This window comes from Myxocyprinus asiaticus, chromosome 14, assembly GCF_019703515.2.
Source record: "Myxocyprinus asiaticus isolate MX2 ecotype Aquarium Trade chromosome 14, UBuf_Myxa_2, whole genome shotgun sequence".
In the NCBI taxonomy this organism is placed as follows: domain Eukaryota; kingdom Metazoa; phylum Chordata; class Actinopteri; order Cypriniformes; family Catostomidae; genus Myxocyprinus; species Myxocyprinus asiaticus.
The window spans coordinates 11300111-11326689 of NC_059357.1; the positions used below are offsets into that span (position 1 = coordinate 11300111).

The following is a 26579-nucleotide window of genomic DNA, read 5'->3' on the forward strand; positions in this document are numbered from 1 at the left end:
AGCCTTCAAAGATTCTGAAATCCTCTTAAACCATTTGAAGATCACATAATCTGTTATAAATCTGTATTAGTGATAATTGTAGTAAATGTGGTGTTTTGGTTACCATGGTAAATGTTTTGGCAAGGGTTACATATTAACTCGTGTCCTTTTGAAGAGACTGTTGTAGCCTCCCAGTCAAAGCCAAGTGTTGATCAGTTGAGTAATGATCACATTTTCCTTCAATGACCACATCAGGACTTTCAAAGTTGTTTATTCTTTAACTTTTTAATTCCTTAAAATCTACAATTAAGAAGCATTTAGCAGAGATCAAAAACATTTTTATAATAATAAACATGTTCTGGTAAAATAAAATCCATGAAAGATACTTTGTGCACGTTCATCAGTATTGTCCTCAACAGCACCAACATTTCAGAAAATTGTCTCAAGTCTGACCACTGGTCACTGTGCCATACAATATCGTGTTAATTTGGACACTGTGGCCTTGTTTTCTAAACACTTGACTAAAGGAGATGGGGAAGGGGGACACGCACCATTCATTTAAATCAACAATTCTCTAATCAAGGTCTTGTCGCAATTCTCTTGCAGCCTGACATGTGGATTCAGAATGTCCCGAAGCTAAATTACGTTTCTTTTTGGAGCATAAAATACGGGTTACTGTGAGGGTGGAATATTGTTCTGATCAAGACAAAAAAATTATCAAACATAGGAAGTGCTTCTAAGCATCATTCATACACAAGTCCAAACAATCAGCTTGAATCAGATGAAAAGGTCTGCATCATCCAGAACTAGTTCCATCCTTTAGATACTTTTAGTAGGATAGGATTTTTCTTCTAAACAGATTGCAATCTGATAGAAGATATGCAGTAAACATTTAAGTATAAATCCATATTCTCTTAAGCATATGCAACACTTTTTTTTTTTGATTTGGGCAGAAAGTGCTTTTTCTCCTGCAAGTATGTGCCATGATGAAAAAAAAAAAAAACAGTGGGGAGAGGAATCAAAGGACTACCAACTCTTACACAGGTCTTTATTCAGAGCAAATGCTGATAAAATAACATAAAAGGCCTAAACATTAAGACAGGAACATCCATGAATGTCTGTGGCTTTTTTTTTTTTCTTCTACTTTTTGAGTCTTAGGTTGACAACTGACTTGAAGACAGCGGAGTAATCGGCAGGTGTGGGAAATTTGAGCTCAGACAGAACTTGAAATCTTCAAGTGATTGTGTCTGCACTGAAGGATGCCTGACAGTGACAATGGGATGAGACAGGACCAGAAGATCAGACCGATGGGAGACCGCTAAGTCATGATGACAGGAAGGATGATGCGGGCGGGGGGGGGAAGGCAAGAACGAATGATGAAAATAAAATTACAGAAATGAAGAGGTACTGTTATTAGCAGCAGTTTGTTTTCCTTTTTTTCATCTTCCTCCTCTATCAGAGCTGGAGTCTTTGAGTAGCCCCCAGATTGGCATTATTTCAGAGCAAGTCCAAAGTGGTGTCAGGGGGCTACAGAACCTCATCGCTCTCCGTGGTGTGGAGCTGTGTGTCATCAGCGTCAGTCATACTGCTCTCCTGTGACTCCTCCACTTCCGCTGCTGAAATCAGCAAACAATGTTACATGGAGCACAATACCATTTCCTTAAATAAACACCATAAAGAAATGGTTATTACACTGGGTTGACATTGGTGTGCTGCCAAGTATTATAGCAAATGACAGCACTCATTTCTACATAAATAACAATAGTGCCTTTAAAAGGGCAACTTCAAGGCACTTTACAGAATAAAAGCAAAATACAAAACCATATATAAAAATACAGTACATCAATACAACAATAAAAATGTGTATACAAAGAAAAGGGTTAAAAAGGGAAACAAATACTCTGTAAATACATTTATTTCATAAAACTATTTCAAGACACTAGAAAACACCAGCAAACCTACAGCTGTCCAAAGGCCCTTTCCCACTACAGGGACTAAAGCCCGTTTTAGGAACTTTTAATCGTTTTTGCACCTGAAAAACTATAGTTCCTCTTAGCTGTTTTAAAGGACATTTTTAGCTCCTACTCCGGGGTAGGTACTTTTGGGGCATAGAGGGACTGTGGGAGATGCTGCAGCCTGTGATTGGTCAAAAACCTATGACACACAAATAGCTTTGAGAAACGCAAGGAGTCCGCAGCCACCATCTGTAAACAAACTTTTAGCTGCTAGCCTGCTACTCAGAGGATAGCGCTGATTTTACATTTCCCTTAACAGAAATAACATATAACCAACAAAGTATCCAAAGAGGATCACATGTTTCACATATATGTGTGTGTGTGTGACTTCATCAGGAGACACACTTAGAGTTTTCATTGCATCTGTACTGTTTGTACTATGTGACTATATGGAAGATAAAGTGATTTCTGGATAACTACATACATTTTTCCTGGGATGACGGACATAAATAATAAGATGTTTATCGAGAGTGGGTAATTAATCTGTATTATAAACTGAACAGTTATGAAATCTAGTTTATATGAGGTAAGTTTTGCGTGCCTGTTACTGCGTGATTAACTTGCTTCAAGACGTTTTTAAGTAAATGAGTGAGTATTTCAGTAAAGTAATTTACGTTGAGTCATAAAAGCCTTTATTGTAAAAGCTTGTGTTGATAAATAGGTTTATAGTGCATTTGCAACCGAGTTCAGCGTATGCTGCGTGGTATCGAGGCAAGGCGTCTCTCCTCTCACTCCGGCTGCAGCACGGAGCACCGCACACACCACTCACGTGCCTAGTAAACTGTAACCTGAAGACACAGGCTGCATCCGAAAAAGGGAAAATGCTGCCTTCAGAGGCTGTATAATGAGGTAGGATGAAAATAAGGTGCTTTTTAAACTGTTCAGAGACCAGTTTCCTTAAAAGTTCCATTCATCCAAAAACTTTGTCGATTAAACCATTAACTTATTAGGCAGCTGCCTACATTTTTGGATGCACCCAAAGTTTGTATAAAACAGCATTAACAAAAGTGTAGCTCTGATCCTGGCATTCTCCATCGGTGTTGTTGATTTTGTTGTTGTTGTTGCTGCTGCTTCTATTGAATTGTGCATGCAAACAACGTCAAAAGAAAAAAGGACGATACTAGATGACGTCACTAAGGGGGTTACTTTTGTGAATGCGAATGCAAAACAGGAAAATTATCCTCAGGTGTTCCGTTCCTTGTAAGAGTTCTCATCTAGAAAGTAAATGAAGTGAGTTACTAAGGATAAAGTACCGGGACTGTAGGTGGGAAAGGGGCCTTAACAGTTTTAGTGCCTCTGAGATAGCTCAATGAGTAACAGACTTACTTGAATAATAAGGATAGTCATCAGGAGTGACAGGTTCATCGTCATCTGGGAGGTATCGCTTATCTATGGCCTCTTTGATTTGATTATTTGCCCCTTTGGGGTCCAAGTCCATGGCCCAAGAGAAGTTCATTAGTGCCAGATGAGTCTGGCCAAGCTTCTTATAGACCTTTAAGAACAAGATTATTTGATGAGAGGAAATCAATATGTTTACAGTAAATAAAATATTTATATAAGCATATATTTACTACACAGTTGAGTTCTTTAGGTACCTTTCCTATTAAGAAGTAAACTAGTGACTCTTTGGGCACTATTTGTTTCAGCTCCTCAAGCTCCTGCAGAGCCGCCTAAGAAGTGAGTAATTTAAAATGTAACATTTTTAATTACATTGACATCAGTCTAATTGTCAAGATAAGTATTAAGTTGAGGTATACCTTGTACTTTTCATTGGCAAACAGAATTGAAGCCCTATGGAATTTGCATAGCGGGTTCTTGGGGTCGATGCTAATGGCTCTGTTAAGGGTCTCCAGTGCATGGTCTGATTTCTTCAAAGCATGTTGAACCTGAGACAGAGCACATGGCAAGGATATAAAGATGCAGTCATTAAACAATTAAAATAATAAAAATTCCCCACAATTGTTGTACATCTAAGCATAATCACAACTACAAAGGACTAGTTCCAGCATTATCCAACTAATTAAATGGTGGGGGGGGAGGGGGAAACATATTTAACAATACTTTGATTTCTTAGGCAAAGCAACAGTGCAAGACTTGAGTATGTGACTCACAGATTCAGCAGCTGTACTGCATTAGATTTACTCACCACTCCGATATGACAGAGGAGCACAGAGCTCTGAGGATTGATGCTCAAAGCCTTCTTGAAATGAATCTCAGCAAGGTTAAACTTCTCCTGCTTGTAGTAAATCATTCCCAAGCCGTACCTGGAGTAGCAAGAGTAGGATCAACCGAGTCGGTTTATCGCTTAAGTTGTAGACAATCACTTTTAGTGTCCTTTGTTTTGAAGTGGAATTAGCTACCACTAACATGAATGGATATAAACAACTTATTTTACAAAAAATAAAAATAAACAATAACTCTGTACTATCGCATTTTCAGGCCTTCTTAATGGCTCTTTCAGACTCTTGATTAAATAACATGGTCATACCAGGCATTGTAGTGACGTTTATTGAGGCGGATAGCATTACGGAAGCAGCCCAGGGCTTTTTCCAGCTCCTCTGTGAGCACCAGCTCATGCCCCAAAAGTGTGTATGCGTATGCAAAGCTGGGGTCCACCTGGATGGCCCGTGTGAAGAACTTAATGGCAATGTCATGCTCCCGCTGCAAGCTGAAACAGTTTCCAGCTACACACCAGGGCTGTACACACACACAGAGAGAAAGAGGAACCATAAATGATCATTGAACAATACTTGTTATCCTGAGAAAAACAGGAGATTTGACATCTCAGACCAAACGTCCAGTTCTAAATGACTTACCTCAGGTGAGTTTTTGTCCATATCAGTAAGATCTTTAGAGAGGGCAGAGAGCGCCACGTCTTTCTGCAGATGCCAGAGCGTTGTGGAATAGATCTCCATACCTTCCACTCGATAGGTCTCAATACGCCGCACTTCTGAGAAAATTCTTTCCGCCTAGCAAGGAAATACACAAACATCTCATCAAGTCATAGGATCTAGTAGTTAAAGCAATTCATTGTAATATGTGTTTCTGCATTTTAAAAAATGACAAAGTTTCATGTGAACTTGCCACTATTGATAAATTCTTCAGTGTATAAATTGTAACTGATGTAATCTGATTTAAGCAGCCACCACACTCACCTGCATGTATTCAGCCAGTTCAAAGTGGGCTCGTCCGATCTGTCCTAGCACCCAGCCTGTGTTGTAGTGGTGTGAAGGCAACTGGCTTAATATGTTAATGGCTTCTTTACAGCTATATGAGCAGAGCGCAAGATAGCCCCTCCCAATATCCCGCATCAACGTCATCAGCCCATCTAAATTAAACAGAGGAGAAAAACTATTTTAGGACAATGCATCTTTTTCCTACTCCTTCTGCTGAATTTAAATTCCATAACACTTTGAGGCAAATTATATATTTTGCTATGATATCTTTACAAACAAGCAAGCACTCTGACACCTGCAGCTGCCTTCTGTAGATTAAAGGCCTGGAACTGCGGCAAGCTGATGTTGCCTTTGCCCTCTGTTATGGAAGAGTCTAGCTTGAGAATCTCGATGCTTTCATTCAGGTTAGATGAAGTGATTCCTCCTTTACCCGTTTTTGTTTTTGTTTTTCGGTTGGGAATCTTGGTGGGGAATTTCATTTTCAGCTTCTTGCTGTTCTCCTATTGAATTCCATTATTAAGAGAAAGTTAATCAAATATTCTCAGAACAAATTGTTAAAGAAAGTCTATATACACTATATGGCCAAAAGTAAGTGGACACCATATGTGATTGATGTACATTTCATTTTAAAACCAAAGTCATCCATTCCCCCTATGCTACAATAACAGCATCCAGTCTTCTGGGAAGGCTTTCCACTATACTGTTTGAAGTAACATTTCTCCAGGGATTTGCTCCCATTCAGACACAAGAGCACCAGTGAGTTCAGGCACTGATGTTGGGCAATGGGGCCTGGCTCACAGTTGCCATTCCAATTCACCACGAAGATGTTCAATGGGGTTGAGGTCTGGGTTTTGTGCAGGCCAGTTAAGTTATTCCACAAAGGGATGGGCAAAATGACTAAAATCTTATATCACAATAACAATTTTCTGGAAAATCTATTTAAAATTGTTTATATATTAAATAACCATACTGGAATGTCTATTTTTGCATAAGCCAGTCAATTAATTTCCTCTTATTATTTTTAGCCTTTCACATTATGCCACATTTCAGTCTGATATGTTGTTGACCAATATTATTATTATAAACTTTCCTCAAGAAATTTAAAATCTTCTCAAAGCAATGCAACAATTAATTATATATATCTTTGTTGCATTATAAAAAATATATACAAAATATATATCCAACAAAAATAAACACTTATGGCTCTTAATTATTTAAGTTGGAATATATGAATATCTGAAGACAAACATGTCCAGTTTGTTTCCCAATAATGAACAGAATATTAGTAAGGGTGATGATTTTTAGTTTAAAACCCCTTTATTTTGCCGCATAGCACATTGTTGTAGCAGTTTTCATCATCAGTGGTAGTCAGAATGTCAGGCTGTGTAGCTGTTTGAGATGATGGACTTCCTCCATAGTGCTTTAAGGTTAAAAACAAAAACAAATAACATTTAAATAGTCGCGCAAGTCTTGTGGTCAGCACCACGATTCTGAGTAGCATGAGTGATCCCGCCCTATGCTCTCCTGTTTCTGAAGAACAAGTATCGGGAGGCCTGCTGGACTCCAGAGAGGCTCCAGAGACACTCACAGGGAACACAAAAGCACGTGTCAGATGAGAAGAATATTAAAGCGCTGAACACAAGATGAATGTCACTGAATTTGCTGAATTTAATTAAAAATTTCAAGCTGGAAAAACCATGCCCATGTCTCTTAATTTCCTTGAGTCTCACGTGAAGCCCTGCTCACTGATAGATATGCACACACTGCACACAGAGATATTAACATATTGCTATAGCACTTTATTAGGAACACTATGGTCCTAATAAATTGCCCAATGTGGTCTTCTGCTGTTGTAGCCCATTCACCTCAAGGTTCAAAGTGTTTTGCATTCTGAGATGCTATTCTGCTCAATTGTACAGAGGGGTTATCGGAGTTACTGTTTCCTTTCAGTCAGCTTGAACCAGTCTGGCCATTCCCCATTGACCTCTCTCATCAACAAGGCATTCCCGTCCACAGAACTGCCGCTCACTGGATGTTTCTTGTTCTTGGCACCATTCTGAGTAAACAATTGAATCTGTTGTGTGTGAAAATCCAAGAAGATCAGCAGTTACAGAAATACTCAACCAGCCCCTCTGGCACCAACAATCATGCCACGGTCGTCATATCATCCAGCCCTAGTTCCACACCAAATGCAGTAATACATTTCTTTATGAACTTCGCACATGGACACTGTCATGCTGGAATAGAAAAGGGCTCTCCCCAAACTGTTGCCACAAAGTTTGAAGCACACAATGCCCTAGAATGCCATTGTTTGGAGTAACATTGTAATCCGCCTTCACTGGAATTAATGGAGTAACCAAAGTCATTAATTACAATGGGGTGTCTGCATACTTGTGGCCATATAGTGTCTCTGAAGTTGTTCATAAGTTTCAACATCTAAGGTGTCTGCACACTTGAGAGTGGAGCGGTACCTTGGCAGTAGAGCTGGCACTGGTGAAGAGTCTTGAGCTCCGCCGTGGCTGCACATTTGGTGGAGCAGCAATGGTTGGGCTCAGCACTTGCGGTGTAGTACTACAAACCAGAGAGAGATTTGATGAGAAACCATTAAAATAGCCACATATCTCTATGTCAAAACTGCTTTAAAAGAATTAGATTTACTCTAGCACAAATGTTCATAAATGTGAGGATGGATTTGACAGCATGTTTCACATGGCACCTGGTCTGTGGGGCTGTGGTCTGAGTTAGGTTGAAAGGGCTTGGAATGACCTCTCTGCTGTTACCACTCTGTGAAAATACTGACTTTGTCCCTACTTGGCTGATTCTACTGATGGCCTAAAACAAGAAAAAAAGAAGAATGAACTTTCTTGAAGCAACAGATATTATCTACTATTTATTGTTTGATATAAATCCTGCAACTACATAAATCCACTTTTGAAGACTTTGACCCCTTTTACACTTGGTATTAAGATGCTTCTCAGGTAATCCGATCACATGCGGTGAGACACAATGCTTCTTACACCTTGATGCTCAAATGTGTCTCATGTGACCATTTTGTTGGGATTTTAAAGGGGATGGTCTCTGCTTTCATGTCGTTAGGTTACCGCATTATAATAAACTGCTAAAAGGTCAGAAAATACTTTTTCGAAAAGCACGAAAAAAATCTGCCGCACCGTTACTGCCAGATGCAGCTGAAATTAAATCCAAGCACAAAAACAATATTTCGAGCAGATTTCTCCATTATTTTAGTGGAGTACCTGTATTAACTGAGCTTTAGATATGTGTGATTTTCATCTGTGTCACCTCATAGATACCAGACACAGTTCCATGATGTTCTTGTGCTTGTATATGTATTTGCTTTTTCAAATTTTCAGACTGTAAGGTTATTTTCTTTTAAAGCCTCACGTAACCTGTAAAATGTCAATCCCCTGTTTTAGCGCAGCAGTTGATTGACGGATGAGTGGGTGGTGCGTTGCTGCTGTCCGGGACGCATCAGGACAGATTAGCATTTACACCTCAAATGCAATGTGGTAACGTGCATTTTTTACTACCTCCTTATCCGATCACAAAACGTTCTTGACCCTGATTACCCCTGTACTTAATGTTCTTAATACCAGGTGTAAAGGGGGTCTATCTTAAGAGTTTTGGGGAGACATATCATGAAAAACAATTTTCCTTGATCTTTTGACAAGTAAACACACTTAAATATTTACAACACAAAGCTATAAGCAAGATGTTCTTCCAAAATCCTCATGATTGTGACATCACAACATGAGTATATTAACATATGACCGCTCTTGATATCAGTACTCAGAAACCTGTTCTGTTCTGATAACAAATAGTGTCAACTATTCCAGAGGTACGGAGAGGTTAGACAATCATAACCAGCAGAGACATTCACATACTGAAGTCTGTAAGGTAGCAAAAAAGTATATAAGACTAAATTAATAGATTCTTGTGAATAAAACCTGAACTAACATGATAAACGGACTTAAGAGAAAAAATTAAATCAAAAGCTTCAAAAGTGTTGAATATGGCCCTTTCAAGTCATACAAGAGCATGTTTATATTAAGCTACTATGAAAAGTACCTTCTTTGGCGGGCCAGGTGGTGGAGGCGGTTCCATCCCAGTCCCACTGTGACCGTAATTCTGCAAGTAGGTGGGGTCACCCGGACTTGGCTCCAGGGGCAAAATTCCAAAACTAGAATTAAAGCATAAGAATTCAAAGTTCAGCCAATTAATCAAACCCATCATAGGAATAAATTGAAACCCCATGTAGAGCGTGAGTTAAAATGGTTACTATTAGGACTGCACAATATGATGATATATATCGTCGTGACAATCAGTGATAAAGATTTTTGAGAAGATGCATATCTTCGGTCAAAAAATATATATATATATTTTTTATATTTATTATTTATATTCGTTGGATATTTCTTATATATTATTTTTTGTTGCATTTCTTTGAGAAGATCTTGAGTTTCTTAAAGAAATTTTATAATAATAATAATAATATTGGTCAACAACATTAGACTGAAATGTGGCATAATGTGAAATTTAGCATTATTGTATGGTTGATTTAAAACAAAAGTAGTGTTTTGCTTTTTTGTTTTTTACTTGGACTATGTTTGTCAAGTTCCAAATAAAGAGAGAATTATATATAAAAGCAGTTTTCAACTATAAAATATTTAATTAAAATGACTGTATTATCCAAAAATAGGCATTAAAATATGGTTATTTAATATATAAACCAATTTGTAATGATTTTCCAGAAAAAAAACCTTTACAATATTGTGATGTACAGTTGAAGTCAGAAGTTTACATACACCTTAGCCAAATACATTTAAACTCAGTTTTTCACAATACCTGACATTTAATCATAGACAACATTCCCTGTCTTCGGTCAGTTAGGATCACTATTTTAAGAATGTGAAATGTCGGGGCCTGGGTAGCTCAGTGGTAAAATACGCTAGCTACCACCCCTGGAGTTCGCTAGTTCGCTAGTTCGAATCCCAGGGCGTGCTGAGTGACTCCAGCCAGGTCTCTTAAGCAACCAAATTGGCCCGGTTGCTAGGGAGGGTAAAGTCACATGGGGTAACCTCCTCGTGGTCGCTATAATGTGGTTTGTTCTCGGTGGGGCGCATGGTGAATTGAGCGTGGTTGCCACGGTGGATGGCGTGAAGCCTCCACATGCGCTATGTCTCCGTGGCAACACGCTCAACAAGCCATGTGATAAGATGCATGGGTTGACTGTCTCAGATGTGGAGGCAACTGGGATTCGTCCTACGCCACCCGGACTGAGGCAAATCACTATGCGACCACGAGGACTTAGAGCGCATTGGGAATTGGGCATTCCAAATTGGGAGAAAAAGGGGAAAAATCCCCCCCCCAAAAAAAAAGAATGTGAAATGTCAGAATAATAGTAGAGAGAATGATTTATTTATTTCTTTCATCGCATTCCCAGTGGGTCAGAAGTTTACATACATTTTGTTAGTATTTGGTAGCATTGCCTTTAAATTGTTTAACTTGGGTCAAACGTTTTGGGTAGCCTTCCACAAGCTTCTCACAATAAGTTGTTGGAATTTTGGCCCATTCCTCCTGACGGAACTGGTGTAACTGAGTCAGGTTTGTAGGCCTCCTTGCTCGCACATGCTTTTTCAGTTCTGCCCACAAATTTTCGATCGGAGTGAGGTGAGGGCTTTGCGATGGTCACTCCAATGCCTTGATTTTGTTGTCCTTAAGCCATTTTGCCACAACTTTGGAGGTATGCTTGGGGTCATTGTCCATTTGGAGGACCCATTTGTGACCAAGCTTTTAACTTCCTGGCTGATGTCTTGAGATGCTGCTTCAATATATCCACATTATTTTCCTTCCTCATGATGCCATCTATTTTGTGAAGTGCACCAGTCCCTCCTGCAGCAAAGCACCCCCACAACATGATGCTGCCACCCTCATGCTTCACGGTTGGGATGGTTTTCTTCGGCCTGCAAGCCTCACCCTTTTTCCTCTAAACATAACGATAGTCATTATGGCCAAAAAGTTCACTTTTTGTTTCATTAGACCAGATGACATTTGAAGATCTTTGTCCCCATGTGCACTTGCAAACTGTAGTCTAGCTTTTTTATGGCAGTTTTGGAGCAGTGGCTTCTTCCTAGCTGAGAAGCCTTTCAGGTTATGTCTATATAGGACTAATTTTTCTGTGGATATAGATTCTTGTCTACCTGTTTCCTCCAGCATCTTCACAAGGTCCTTTGCTGTTGTTCTGGGATTGATTTGCACTTTTCACACCAAACTACGTTCATCTCTAAGAGACAGAATGCGTCTCCTTCCTGAGCGGTATGATGGCTGCGTGGTCCCATAGTGTTTATACTTATGTACTATTGTTTGTACAGATGAACTTGGTACCTTCAGGAGTTTGGAAATTGCTCCCAAGGATGAACCAGACTTGTGGCGGTCCACAATTTTTTTTCTGAGGTCTTGGCTGATTTCTTTTGATTTTCCCATGATGTCAAGCAAAGAGGCACTGAGTTTGATGGTAGGCCTTAAAATACATTCACAGGTACACATCCAATTCAGTACACCTCCTATCAGAAGCTAACTGGATAATTGTCTAAAGGCTTGACATCTTTTTCTGGAATTTTCCAAGCTGCTTAAAGGCACAGTTAACTTAGTGTATATAAACGTCTGACCCACTGGAATTGTGATATAGTCAATTAAATGTGAAACAATCTGTCTGTAAACAATTGTTGGAAAAATTACTTGTGTCATGCACAAAGTAGATGTCCTAAACGACTTGCCAAACTATAGTTCGCTAATATGAAATCTGTGGAGTGGTTAAAAAATTAGTTTTAATGACTTCAGCCTAAGTGTATGAAAACTTCTGACTTCAACTGTATGTCGTTATCGTGATATAAAATTGTTCATACTGTGATATAAGATTTTGGACATTTCGCCCACCTCGGGTCATAATGTACACTTGAATGTTTTGAGATGATTGAGCTAGTTGTTACCTTGGTGTGAGGGGGCTAAGTGTGGTCGTGCCCCCCAGTAGACATCGGCCACTCTTGGGTTTATTCTGTACCTGCTTGGATAGCAGTGAGCCACTTGTACTTAGTGGAACAGAGTCTGGCGAGATGATGGAGGAATCGATGTAGGACACAGAGGAGTCCGTATTGAGGGAAGAGTACTTGGAGTTAGAAGATTCTAGATTGAGGCGGTTTAGTTCCTTTAGAGATGGAAGAGAGGGAATGCCATGGTAGGATTAAGGAGATGTTTTCAAATGAAATTGCCAATACCAGTTCATGTAAATATATCCCTACATAAGACATTAAAAAAAACGCATTCAAGACCAGATGGGAGGCATACTAGTGTGTCCTGGGGGGTCTCCATTAGGACCGTATCGACTTGCCGGTGACCCATGTTGTTGCTAGGTGTGTGTGCAGGGCTGATAGGAGGCGGTAGGATGCCTCCTCCGCTGCCCCCACTGAAGCTCTGCAAGGAGGTCAATCTAAAGATCTGTTCTGGATCCGGTCGCTCCCCTGCAGCACAGTTTAAATCACATTATTGAGTTCCCTCTCCACAGGGACTATGGTCACAGTGCTAATCAGCTGATCAGCCTGTAGATGAGGTTCTTTTGGTTATCCCAATTAATAATGAGACTTCACTAAACTCACCGATCTGACAGAGAGACTCGAATGGAGACCACAGGAAGGGGTTCTCACTCATGCTCTTTTGGTAGCATTCAGCTCCTTTTGCTAACCGATCTGTTTTGCTGCAAACACAAGGAAAGAGGATTTTGTCTTGTGAACTCTCAACCTCATAACGGGTGGCCAACAATTTGAGGGAAAAGAAAGAGAAAAGCAATTTAATTGTGACAACACGATGCAATTACACAAGGGAATCCATGTAGAAAAACTAAAACTGCCTAATATACACAGATGAGCCAAAACATTATGACCACCTGCCTAATATGCTGTTGTTCCCCCGCGTTCGCCAAAACAGCACCTACCCGCCGAGGCACGGACTCTACAAGACCCCTGAAGGTGTCCTGTGGTATCGGGCATCAAGACATTAGCAGCAGATCCTTCAAGTCCTGTAAGTTGCGAGGTGGAGCCGCCATGGATCGGACTTGTTGGTCCAGCACATCCCACAGATGCTCAATCAGATTGAGATCTGGGGAAGTTGGAGGCACCTTGAGCTCTTGAACTCTTAATCATGTTCCTCAAACCATTTCCGCACATGTCAAATTGACATCCACATGAATGGCCGGACCTAGAGTTTTCCAGCAGAACATTGCCCAGAGCATAACACTCCCTCCAATAACTTGTATTCCCACAGTGCATCCTGGTGCCACCACTTCCCCATGTAAACGGCGCACACATACACAGCCATCCACGTGATGTAAAATAAAATGGGACTCATCAGACCAGGTCACCTTCTTCCACTGCTCCAAGGTCCAGTTCCAATGCTCGCATGCCCATTGCAGGTGCCCCATAAGCAGCAGGGTGCAATGCACTGTGTGTTGTGACACATTCCTCCCGTAACCATCATTAAAATTTTCTGTGACTTGTGCCACAGTAGACCTTCTGTCAGTTCGGACCAGACGGGATAGCCTTCGTTGCCCTCGTACGTCTTGGGCGCCCAAAACCCTGTCGCCAGTTTGTTGTTTGTCACCCCCGGACCACAGTTGGTAGGCACTCACCACTGATGAACACCCAACAAGCCTTGCCATTTCAAAAGACGCTCTGACCCAGTCATCTAGCCATAACAATTTGACCCTTGTCAAAGTCGCTGATGTCTTTACTCCTGCCCATTTCTCCTGCATTGAACACATTGACTACGAGAACTGATTGTTCGCTTACCATCTAATCTACCCAGACCTTGACATGTGGCCTTGTTAGGAGATGATTAATGTTATTCGCTTCACTTGTGAGTGGTCATAATGTTTTGGCTCATCAGTTTATATGACATACCTGCTGGTAAGAACCAGTGCTGACCAATACTGAAATTATACATGGTCATATTGATCTTATTAGGATAATAAAGGCAAATCCTGTTCATAAATCAGTTATAACAGTAAGAGATATAATACATATGAACCCCAAAACAGGGGTGTAATCAAAGTCGTTTTCTCTAATAATATAATTTCCTGAGACACAATGACCAAAGTAACTTACTATTATAAATCTATATAAATACTATATTAAGTCATATAGTAAGTTATGGTCTTATTTTATATATAAACCTTATTTATATACCATATTATCACTCTCCAAGCCATCTATTACAGTCTAGCAAAACAAAATACCAAAATAGCACAGCTGTCTGAACATCTGCAGCCCTTTCAGCCTCTCATTCCTTATCTACCAGTTAAACAGCAATCTGACTGATTTCAGCAGGTCAATATATTTAATAACAAAACAAGTGGGAAACTCATTTCAACAGATTCAACTCTCATGAAACTCTATAAAAGCATATGATTATGGTAAGTAGCCAAACAAGCTTGACTTACCAGTAGATCTGTCCCAGCAGTGCCAGTGTGAAGCAGGCCGAGTCTCCAAACTCAGTAATTATGTCATCTTGGCTCTTCTGTTTGTTCAGGACTCCTCCGGTCAGGATCTGTTCCCCCTCTGCCAACCTGACAGATGAATTGCAAATAACTAAAAACTGCAAAAAATTTGCATAAAACCAAAAAAAAAAAAAAAAAAAAAAAAAATTTCAGACAATCAATGCTCCAGTCCTGAAAGCCAAATTAATGAATGCAGGATGAAGTCTCTCTCAAGATGCAGTTTTTGAAAAGAGTTCTATCTTGATCTTTATAGTTCCATGTCTTCATCTACTGATGAAGATATTAGAAACTTTGTGGAACCATTAGATCTTCCTAAACTGACGATTAAGTAAAAAAACTCTCTTGATTCTGAGATAACCTTGGAGGAGCTTGACGAGGTAATTAAGTCCCTACCTACTGGCAAGGCTCCGGTGACAGATGGTTTTGCCGCAGAATTTTTTAGATACTATGCTACAGAACTGGCTCCGCTTTTGTTAGAAGTTTATACTAAATCATTAAAGAATGGAAAGCTTCCTCCAACCATGACACAAGCCCGGATCAGTCCGATTCTTAAAAAGGACAAAGATCCAAGCGAGTGTAAAAGTTACCGTCCAATCTCCCTGATCCAACTAGATGTAAAAATATTGTCAAAAATTTTGGCTAACCGATTAAGTAAGGTTATGACATCTCATATATATATATATATATATAGATCAGGTGGGATTTATTTGGGGCCGTAGCTCTTCTGATAACATCAGGCGTCTCATTATTATCATGTGGTCAGTAGCGAATGATCAATCTCCGGTCGTTGCCATCTCACTTGACACCGAAAAGGCATTTGATATGGTAGAATGGAATTATCTTTTTAAGATTTTGGAAATGTATGGGTTCGGGAGTATATTTATTGGTTGGATTAAGTTACTTTATAGACACCCTGTAGTAACGGTACAAACAAATGGATTAATTTCAGATTATTTTACTCTGGATAGGGGCACTCGGCAGGGCTGCCCTCTTTCCCCTTTATTGTTCTGTCTTGCCCTGGAACTATTAGCAGCCGCGATAAGGGGTGAGGATGATTTTCCAGGGGTGGTGGTGGGAGGTGAGGCGCATAAGCTTCTGCTTTACGCAGATGATATTTTATTATTTGTCTCTGAACCTACTAGATCTATGCCTTGCCTCCACAGAATTGTTAATTCCTTTACCAAGTTCTCAGGATACAAAGTTAATTGGTCTAAATCCAAGGCTTTGGCTTTGTCCAGTAAAGGCTTTCCAGCCGGGCGCCTTCCAACGGCCCAAACAGGGCATTAAGTATTTGCCCTGTATTATTCCCAGCAAATTTGTCTGATTTAGTTAGTGTTAATTTTGACCCTTTAATAAAAAGATTTGAGCAATGTGGACAGGTGGGCTTCATTATATTTATCGATGATTGGGAAGGTTAATGTTATTAAAATGAATTGTATTCCAAAATGTAACTACCTGCTACAATCTCTCCCTGTAGATGTCCCCCTCTCTTATTTCAAGCAATTTGATAGCATAGCGAAGTCCTTCTTTTGGAATGGTAAACGTCCCAGATTGCATTTTAATAAGTTACATAGGCCGATTGACAAAGGAGGGCTAGGCCTACCCAAGATTTTGTTTTATTACTATGCGTTCGGTCTCAGACATTTGGATCATTGGTCACTTCCACCTGAGAGAGCCCCTCCCTGGTTTGTTATTGAACAGGCAGTTCTTGCCCCCATTTCGCCATTACAAAGCATCTCTATCAAACTAATCGGAAGTGTTAAGTTACACCCCGTTACTTCGCATTTACACTCGGTATGGACTAAAGTGTCCAGATTGTTTAAATTGAACACTTATTTAAATGTTGCCTCGAGCATATGGCAGAACCCAAGATTATGTATTGGCAAGTCCCTTTTCTGCTGGCCAGAGTGGATTGTGAGGGGGGTTGCTACACTCGGTGACCTATATGAAAGTGGAGTGTTGAGATCGTTTGAAAACTTGGTCCAACATTTTGGGATCCCCAGACCTCAGTTTTATAGGTATTTACAATTGCGCCACCTGCTTTGTGCTATTTTTGGGAGTAGCACACACCCCCCTAAGGAGGCAGATGCTTTGGAAGAGGTGATTGCGGCTTTTGGAAAAGGTCATGAGGCATCAGTGTACTACTCCCTGTTAATTCAGGGGGATGTAGCTTTAACTTCTATTAAGAGATTATGGGAGAAAGATTTGAATTTGGTATTGGAGGATGGAGTGTGGACTAAGATTCTGGAAAATGTCAAGTCTGCATCTAGAGATTTAAGATTTATGCAATTTAAGATTTTACAAAGATTTTATTGGACCCCCTCTTGATTATATAGGCTTGGTCTTAAAGACACACCCACCTGCTGGTGATGCCAATCAGAAGTTGGAGACACAACCCATGTTTTTTGGTGATGCGTTAAGATCCAAGATTTTTGGTTAAAGATTCAGAATTATTTGCGTGACATTCTGGGCACTCAAATTTTACTTTGCCCCAGAATTTGCATTTTGGGCGATGGGGAAGTTATAAATTCAGGGGACAAATATATAAAAAATTGGGTTCTGACTGGCATGATGATTGGCAGACAAATTATTTTAAGGGGATGGAAGTCAGACGGAGCGTCACCATTTCCAGAGTGGTGTGCAGAGATGGGGAGGGTGGCGGCTTATGAGAAGATGATAGATGGAAGGCTGGGGCTGGAGGACTTATTTTTCAGGAAGTGGGGTAGGTATTTGGCAGTTTTGGAGGATTCTAGGGGAAGGGATGAGGAGGGAGACGTTTAGTTTAATTATGCATGTTTATTATATATTTTATTAGTAATTTTTTTATTTTTATTTATTTTATTGTTTGTGTGTGTGTGTGTGTGTATTTTATGTGACCACAGGGGTGTTCTTTGGGGTAGGGTGGGGTTGGTGTTTGGGGAGGGATGTTAATGAGGGTTAAAAGTTATATGTTGATTCGGTGTGTATATGTTGTTTTTCCTTTGAATCAAAAAATTAATTACAAAAAAAGATGCAGTTTTTGAAGGGAGTGAAGCCACTTCACCTTGCTGCAGTATTCATAAATAATGAGATCTATGGATTTATTTCCAATTAATCCTTTTGATTAACATCCTACTTATATTACATTACATTATTACATGGCTCTTGGGAATATTTGATTCTGAATGGTCAATTGCAGAACTCTGTGGTCAAATAGTTTTATACAATGACCACTAAACTGTTTAACTGATCATTGTCCATGCTAGTTTCATGTCTTTCGTATCACTCTATGGTCTCTTTATTCGTACATAATAAAATAATTTCAATGCAAATTCATATTTCATGTCCAATTTATTTGGCTGTGCAATAAGCTAGATATAGTCAGATGGTCACTGCCGCAAAATAAGCCCCTTAAGGGTCACCTGTCAGACTGTTAACTGTTGATGTGTCACAACACAACATAGATAGGCGCAAGCAGGCATTTAAGGTGCACTTAGTAATTTTTTCCTGATTCAAATAGTTTAACTCCTAAAATACATTAATTGTAATTTTGCAATATATGTAGGAAATCATGACCATTCATATTCAAATGAAGACTCCAGTTATATCAGTTACCTTACAAAAACTGTTTTATTCTACATGTAGAGGGTCCGCACATGGGGGCTGCCATGTTAGAGCCACTGATTAAAGTAATCATGGCTGACTGTGAATACTAAATTTCATCTGAAACTAAAAACTATTGATTTTAAATGATGCTGCATCCAAGCCACTAGGTGTCAGTGCAAGTCCAAGATGACACAAAGATAAAAGTTACTGAGTGCACCTTTAAGAATTACTTAAGAATTCAGAAACAAAGGATATATTTGATACAAGATAAAGGACATTAGACATCGCTGATAAACCTTTTCAAGTTAAAAATATAAAACCTTTTTTTCAGTTAACCAACAATATCAGTCCTGACTGATCACCTTTATGAACATCTTATAAATAAAAATATATTATTCTTCTCAGCATATTAGTATTTAACATTTAAATATATATGAAAATACAGTATATAATCAAACTTTTATAACTTTTTGAATGTACTGTAGTTTTAATTATTGATCTGTTAAGCAATATATAAAATGCAACAATGCTTGTTAATGTTATTCGATAAAGTTATTATAAATGTTAACAACACATTTCCCATGATGCTAGGGCTGCACAATTAATAATCGAGATTACAATTACAGCTGCCACAATTAACCAATTGTGAAAAGTGTCAATTATAGAAGTCCATACAGGTCTACTCATGTTGTGTAAAAAATGTCCTCTTTTTTTCTATTTAACGTATGTTTTTGCAGTGGTTAATCATGTTAACCATTCAGAGACAACTCCATTGCTCGCTTCTGTGTATGATTTATTCAAAATTTGAATAACAGCTTTGTTTTTTATGCTTCTAAGAGGGCCAATGCAAAGTTGACCATTTTGGTATCTAGTCTTGATTTACTGATGAATAAAACAGTAATAAAGTCATTCAGGAACACTCGGCTTGTTTTGGATGTTTAGCCAACATAAAGAATACAGCATGCAGTTGATCCACCCCAATCAAGCATTTTAATGTAAATTCTATTAATCGAAATTAATTGCAATTACAATATCATGAGAAATAATAGTCGACAATCATGATTTTTGTCATAATCGTGCAACCCTACATGAAGCATAGTCACAAACATAAAATACCTCACATTCTTCATTGAAGATGCCTGGTTTTGCATTTGTATTTGCGGTTTTGTAATTGTTTTCCTATGCAAATATGCGCTAGACAACCATCTACAATCAATGCGCCAGGAATCACTACTTTTTCAGTGTCTTGCGCATGATCACCTAGTTTTTAAGACATCCGTCATTTAACAAATTTGAAAACACTGATGGATAATTCAAATAATTTTTGCTATTCTGACAGATAAAAAACAAGCAAGAAACTCTTAAAACATCTTCCATGGTACATCTGCCTATGCTGCTTAACTCTCTTTTGGTATGCGTTCGTGTGAGAAAGGGCGAAAGAGAGAGCATGTCTTCAAGAGCACTGCCTCAGGTGTGAGTGAGAAAACAGCACTTCTGATGCAAAAATAACTAGAATGAAATCACTTTTAAAAGTATTTTTATATAATTTGAAAAAGTGTGAAAGTGTTTCTATTTAGAATTTTTCTTAGTTTAATAGTTTATTTTTCATTACAAATTATGAGCATAACAGTTTGAGTGAAAAATGTCCAAAACACGAAGATTATGATATAATCATGATCCTGCATGTGAATTTTCACAGAGCATCTTGTAAAAGTGCTTTAATGAAAGAAAACCTGTCCTTCTGCCCAAAATGAGTTAACGCAGTTAATGTCACAAAATTGCTTATTTGATTACTGATCACAAAATTTTGTGGAATCTTAAATATTTATTATATTATGTCACACATTTTTCAGAATCACACAGAAAGGTAATAACTAGTAAGCAAGCAACAGCAAGAGAGAAGCAGGCTTTTCGAGTTTTCAAGTTTTTCGCACCTGCATTCCAATCTACATCTTGATGTAATCCATTCCTTATGATCATGCAGCGTGTTTTCATGAGCTGAATGGGAGGCTAAACACTATTAAAGTGTGACGAGACTCACGCTGCGTGTGCAAGACATTCGCGCATCACAAGCCGATCAACTATTTAGCCCTTTTCGGCACCTGCAAATTCCTAAAACTTTATTTCCAGGTTTAATTTATATTTTAATAGCCTCAGATTTTTGAACACCACGATGTGGGTTTATGTTTTTCTCTTTTAATGTAATTTTGAGTGTGACCATGGTTTAAGGAGGGTGTACCTGTATGCTGGGTTGGAAATCTCAAGGATTATTAGAGGTGTTTTTTTTTTTTTTGGGGGGGGGGGGGGATTTTTCCCCTTTTTCTCCCAATTTAGAATGCCCAATTCCCAATGCGCTCTAAGTCCTTGTGGTCGCATAGTGATTCGCCTCAGTCCGGGTGGCGTAGGACGAATCCCAGTTGCCTCCGCGTCTGAGACAGTCAACCCGCGCATCTTATCACGTGGCTTGAGCGCGTTGCCACGGAGACATAGCGTGTGTGGAGGCTACACGCCATCCACCGCAGCAACCACGCTCAATTCACCATGCGCCCCACCGAGAACAAACCACATTATAGCAACCACGAGGAGGTTACCCCATGTGACTCTACCCTCCCTAGCAACCGGGCCAATTTGGTTGCTTAGGAGACCTGGCTGGAGTCACTCAGCACGCCCTGGGATTCGAACTAGTGAACTAGCGAACTCCAGGGGTGGTAGCCAGCATATTTTACCACTGAGCTACCCAGGCCCCCTCAATAGTGGTGTTTTGAAAGCAAAAAAAAACAATTGAAACACGGAATGTAGGCTGTCATCCGCGCAGCCTGACCGAAGCAAAGTGGGCGCGTTTACTAACCAAAAGTGAAGCTCTGCCGACTCGTGATGCGTGAATGGCTTGCATGCGCTGCACGAGTCTGTTGGGTATACTGCAGTCTCATCACATTTGAACTTTTTGTTTAGTCTCCTATTCATCTTATGAAAACATGCTGCTTGATTATGAGGATTACATCAAGATGTAGATTAGAATGTAGGTGCGACATTTCATGTCAATAAAATAGTCTATAATAGTCTCGCCGTTGAAGGCGTGCCAGTGATTACCCCTCCGCGTACCAATGCTTGCACGCGTGCCATAGGTTGCCGACCCCTGCATTAGAGAGTTTTTATTCTGATGGTATTACATAATTTCATATGTTCAGGTGTAAGATGTCACTCGCACCATTGCAGCTAAATAATTTTCCACATTCGCAGTCGCACACAGTAATTTCCAATCGCAAATGCGAGTGAACCGCTCTCACTGTAGAGCCCTGCAAGAACCTTACTGGGTTTATTTTGTGATAATTAACAGCTGACTGTACATTATTCCCTTCTAAATTACTTAACCATCATGCACCCCCAATGAAGCAGCAGATAGAAGGACATCTCAGGATACATAATTTCCTTTGCTCACAAATTATTTCACTCCACTATTGTAACAGCTTTTGAATGAGATAAACACAAGCTCATTGGCATGGGTTATGATTAATTTAGGAATCATTAGTCATCCATACTTGCTCAGTTCCACACAGCACTTGGCAAGGAGATATTTGCATTGTGGCGTGGTACAGCTGTGTCCTTTCAGGAGGTGGTAGGCCTTGTAAGCTTTCCCCGAACGGTAGTAGCAGGTGGCCAGCAAGAAGAGTGCCTCCTCGGAGTGAACTGATAGGTGAAAAGAGAAGAGAATTGAGAAAATTTCACTCCAGTTTATTGAAACTATTTAAACTAAACATCATAGATCTGCACAAGGAGAACAAATGTAGTGGTCGACCGATATATCGCTGAGGCCGATAAATTTTCCTGTTTGGCTGATTTTTTTCTTGAGGGTGCTGAAAATTGCCTGCTGGCATGTGAAGCGACTGAGACATGTCAAGGACCAGTCACGGTTTGTTCTGTTGTTCCATGCCATCTTGTTACTACAATAATAGACCAGTGTGCAACACAGTGTCATTTAAACGGTCCACGAGTCGCGGCAGACGCGTTTGAGCTCATAATGTTAAAGTGCTCGCCTGTTTCATTCTCTCTCTCTCCTCAACAGTTCTCTGTAACTTTAACTGTCTTGTCTAATGAGAAAAAGGCAAATATCAATAAAACTAATATCATATACCGTCTACAAATATGTGCATATCTCATTTTAACAGATGTAATAAACCAACCTCACAAAACTGGAGCAAATCCAGCATCCTGTGGAGCGCTCATTTATTTACCTCTAAAGCATGTATTCTATCAGCCTCTCCTCAACAGTTCCCTGTAACTTTTCTAATGATAAAAGGCAATTATCAATAAAGCTTCTATTATATACCGTCTGCAAATATGCAGATATCACGTTTAAAAAGATGTCATTCTCAATCCTCACGAACATCCAGCGTTTTCTTCCCGTTAAGCGCTCATCTAATATCTTCCTCTGAAGTGTGTATTATTTCAGCCAGAACCAGAAACTTCAGGATCAAAAGTTCCTCTCATTCACAAATCATGACGGTCCGTCTCTGACAATCCAAGTAGGCGATACAGGCCATTTAAACTGTCAGGAGATTGAGGCTCATGCTGGATCGCACGAACGTGTGAGTGCAACTTCAAGGCTGCGTCCAAAACCAGGAAAACGCTGCCTCGAGGCTGTATACAGAGGTTGGATAAGGTGCTTTTCAAACTGTTCAGAGACAAGTTTCCTTAAGAGTTCCATTCATTCAAAACAGCTGTCAGTTAAGCCATTAACTGATTAGGCAGCAAGGTAGCAAGTCAGCTGCCTTTGTTTTCGGATGCAGCCCAAAGTAAAAGCGCTTCACGTGTGCTATAAGTAAATGTCTTATTCACTATGCACTGTATGTACAGTTGGTTTGATTCGATATTTTTTGAGTAAATGCGATTGCTTACGTGGACATGCCATCCATGGTTGCTGGATCACTGTGAGTACTGTTATTTTCCTTTTTCTAATATATTAACAATGTCTTCATGTGCAAATAAATTACTAACATTTTATGACTAAAGAGAAATCAGAAGAAACTGCTATCTACCATTTAAAATACAATATAATTTTTTCATTTTGTGTAAAATTGAGTAAATATAGTGCTAAGAGTTCATTATTATTATTTAGCAATTTAATGTTTGTTATTTACTATATTAAATTGTGTGATATATCGGCCACCCTGCTCTCTGGATATCAGCATCGGTCGACCACTAAACAAACATGCTGTAAATGTTAACCAGGGATGTGCAAAACTAAGCATTTTCAAAACTAACCTGTCAGTGGGTTTGCCTCTGCAAATTAATCTTAAGAAAGCCCCGTTTTGGCTTCACTTGATCCAAATCGCTGTGTACATATGGCACAATATTGTGTTCAAAAATCACTAAATGGACCACAATAGAATGGAATGCAGGGGTCTTGAGATGCGCTTTAAATATTTTTTTTATTATACAATCTAATTCTGGATGTAATTTGAAGCCTGTGATACTCTCAATAATGTGGTGGTGTAACGTACTACAAACAGTTTCTGTTGACAGGTATTGAATTGATAAATACATCAGCTTCCATTTTGAGTCACACAATCTTATTTTAATGGTATATTTTAGCTCAGTTTTAAAAAGATCTGTTGTATGTCTGAATTTGTGTCATTACCCTCAGCATAGAGCCGCTCTGCCAGGAAAACAGCATCTCGGTAGGCGTAGTGGTTCAAAGCGTGCCAGACAGCAGCCTATGGACCAAAACAGAGCTGCTGTTACCTTTCATTACTTTAACTCAAGTTATTAAAAAAATAAGTTGTGCAAACTGGTAATGGAAAGGTGGATGAACAGAAGTACCGGACCAATTATACCTGGCATACTCTTGAGTCATGTTATTTTGCAATAGTGTTATAAATGCAGACACTGAAACATGAAATGGTTATCATACATGACTTTCAATAAGTCAAACAGCTGTCTTGACGACAATTAAGAAATGGCGAACAATTTCAGTACCTACAAAGGTTGCAAGAGGAGGGAAACAAGCTGATGAGGACTGACAAATATGATGCATTTGATCATCCTAGGTGCGTGAATATGGATAAAAATACAGTCTACCCAGGCAGCGCACTACGTTTTATGGCACAGCCAATGTGTACACATTGTATTTATCTGAACTGATTTCTGACGAGTTTGCTTGACAGATGCACGCAGGTTGAGCAGCTGGGCTCGATGAACCGTTTGTTAGCTGCTATCTGACAAAGACTTACTTAACCTACAACTTTGACATTTATGTTGGGCAATTAAAAAAACACAAATTAAAGAACAAACTATACATATCAAACCCAAATGCAAAAGACAGCTATATGTTGTGTTTTATCTCTCAAGTGACCAGCTCCAGTATTGCTAACGCATCACATCACTTCAATTTGTACTGGTTTATGATACTGCTGATACAAATGCATGTTTGTGCGCATCCACCAGCTCTCTAAACAGCCAGATCTGCTGTTCATATGCATTTCACCCCTACAGATATTTACATACAACCGTCAAGATGAAACATCACTCAAACCCAAAAAAAAAACAAGCTAACCTGGCTAACCTGCAACACAACACATTAGTCTTACAAACTATCCGCTCCGAGTTGACAAGCACGGGGTTTACTAAAACGGGAAATGTATATAAAAATAAATTTTCTATATCTCCAATTTAAGGGCAGGTTTTGTGTGAAGTAAAGGGCAGAGGCCATTAGCATTAGCCGCTAACTGAGGCCGCGGTGGAAGCAGCGCTCAATCATCCGGTCTCTCCAGCTGGATAAAAGTCTTCGCCCGCAACCGTGGCTGCAAAGACCACTTTAACATTTAGCTTAAATACCTGGACAGGTTCCTGCAACACCGTCATTCCGTAGCCAGGCTCCTCTTCACCTCCTTTATTTGGTTTCTTTGCTCCTTCTTCAGTGGCTCTCTTTAGCTCAGTATCCACTCCAGGCCAGAAGTAGCAAATCTAGCATCGAAGATTTGAACATTCCAACCGTTATCGGCGAATCCGGAAATACCCGAGCACAACCGATTCAAATGCTCTCATTACGATAAGGGCGAACCATGTTGGAAACAGCCGATGAGGAAGACAGCGCATAAATTTTTTTTATAAAATTTTGAAATTTTCCAGTTTTTATTCAGAATCCCATTAAAGATTTATACTGTATAGACTGTCTCAATATTTAACTGTAATATATCATATAATATCACATGATATAATATTATATTAAAAAATATATTTTCTATATTTTACCTGCGCAGACTATCTTTATTTGCTTGTAAAAACAATCCTTTACTATTGAATAACAACAATAAAGGACAAACACCTCTTTAATCAAATCGACTTCAATTTTCCAAAATAAAATAGGTGTGCTAGTGGTTAAACCTAACAAATAGTGGGATACTGCATTATACATAAAAACCTTTAGCTTTTACTGTGGTAGGCCTAATACCTAATACCTAATACCTAAAGAAAAATATAGAAATAGTCAAGCCAACACACTATAAAAACATACTTTTATGAAAACAAAGCACTATCTAGTAGCAGCCACCCAAACTGGATTTTCAAGGTGTGACATTCAAGCTGTCAAAAACATATTTTAATGCTGATGGCAAAAGAAAGACCCAACATTGTACAACCCAAAAAAGCTGGCAGCATCTGATTACTAATAGTCTACTTAAAGAGATAGTTCACCCAAAAATTCTGTAATAATACACTCAGCCTCATGTTGTTCCAAACCCGCATGACTTTCTTTCTCCCATAAAACATAAATGAAGATGTTGCACCTAATTTCACCATACAATTAGTGAATGGTGACTGAGGCTGTTAGTCCTTATGTCATAACATGCCTTTTGTGTTCCATGGAAGAAAGAAAGTCATATGGGTTTAGAACACATTAAGGTGATAAAATTATGATAATTAAAAAAATTTTTGGGTGAACTATCTCTTTAAGAAACTTTTAGTAATACAGAACACACATTTTAAGGTATGGAACAAAGTCGAGTGAAGTGCACCCTCAGCATCTGGCAGAGTTATCTGATGCCAAGGTGCATGCTTCAAGTCTTACAGAGGAAGTTTTACAAGAAGCATTCTCGTGAAGCATGTTGCAGCCAAGAAGCATTTATTTTGAAAAAAAAAAAAAAAAAATGAGTAGAAAAGATTACAGTAAGTTAAAATCCTTAAAACATGAACTCACAACCAGGAGCAGATAATCCTAAAGGGCAATCTACCTGACAATATTACAGAGCAGTAAAGAACAGC

At 39.2% G+C, this 26579-nt stretch overlaps 1 protein-coding gene across 2 annotated transcripts; it reads right to left on the minus strand.

Moving 5' to 3' along the window:
• Positions 1-234: 234 nt before the first annotated feature.
• On the minus strand, positions 235-25317 carry LOC127451581 (cell division cycle protein 27 homolog). Of its 2 annotated transcripts, none has more exons than XM_051716361.1 (19): positions 25155-25317; positions 23959-24034; positions 21860-22007; positions 14679-14804; positions 12841-12938; positions 12533-12705; positions 12178-12392; positions 9257-9368; positions 7887-8002; positions 7642-7741; positions 5466-5670; positions 5150-5322; positions 4811-4963; positions 4483-4691; positions 4141-4258; positions 3752-3880; positions 3590-3664; positions 3321-3486; positions 235-1592 (listed from the first exon to the last, which is right to left on the minus strand). In XM_051716361.1, exons 1-19 carry the CDS (start codon positions 25179-25181, stop codon positions 1507-1509), a joined length of 2505 nt encoding a protein of 834 aa, XP_051572321.1. In that variant the 5' UTR covers positions 25182-25317; the 3' UTR covers positions 235-1506. The 2 variants fall into 2 exon arrangements, with proteins under 2 accessions (XP_051572321.1, XP_051572320.1); XM_051716360.1 differs by having other exon boundaries at positions 235-1595.
• Between the last annotated feature and the right edge of the window lie 1262 nt (positions 25318-26579).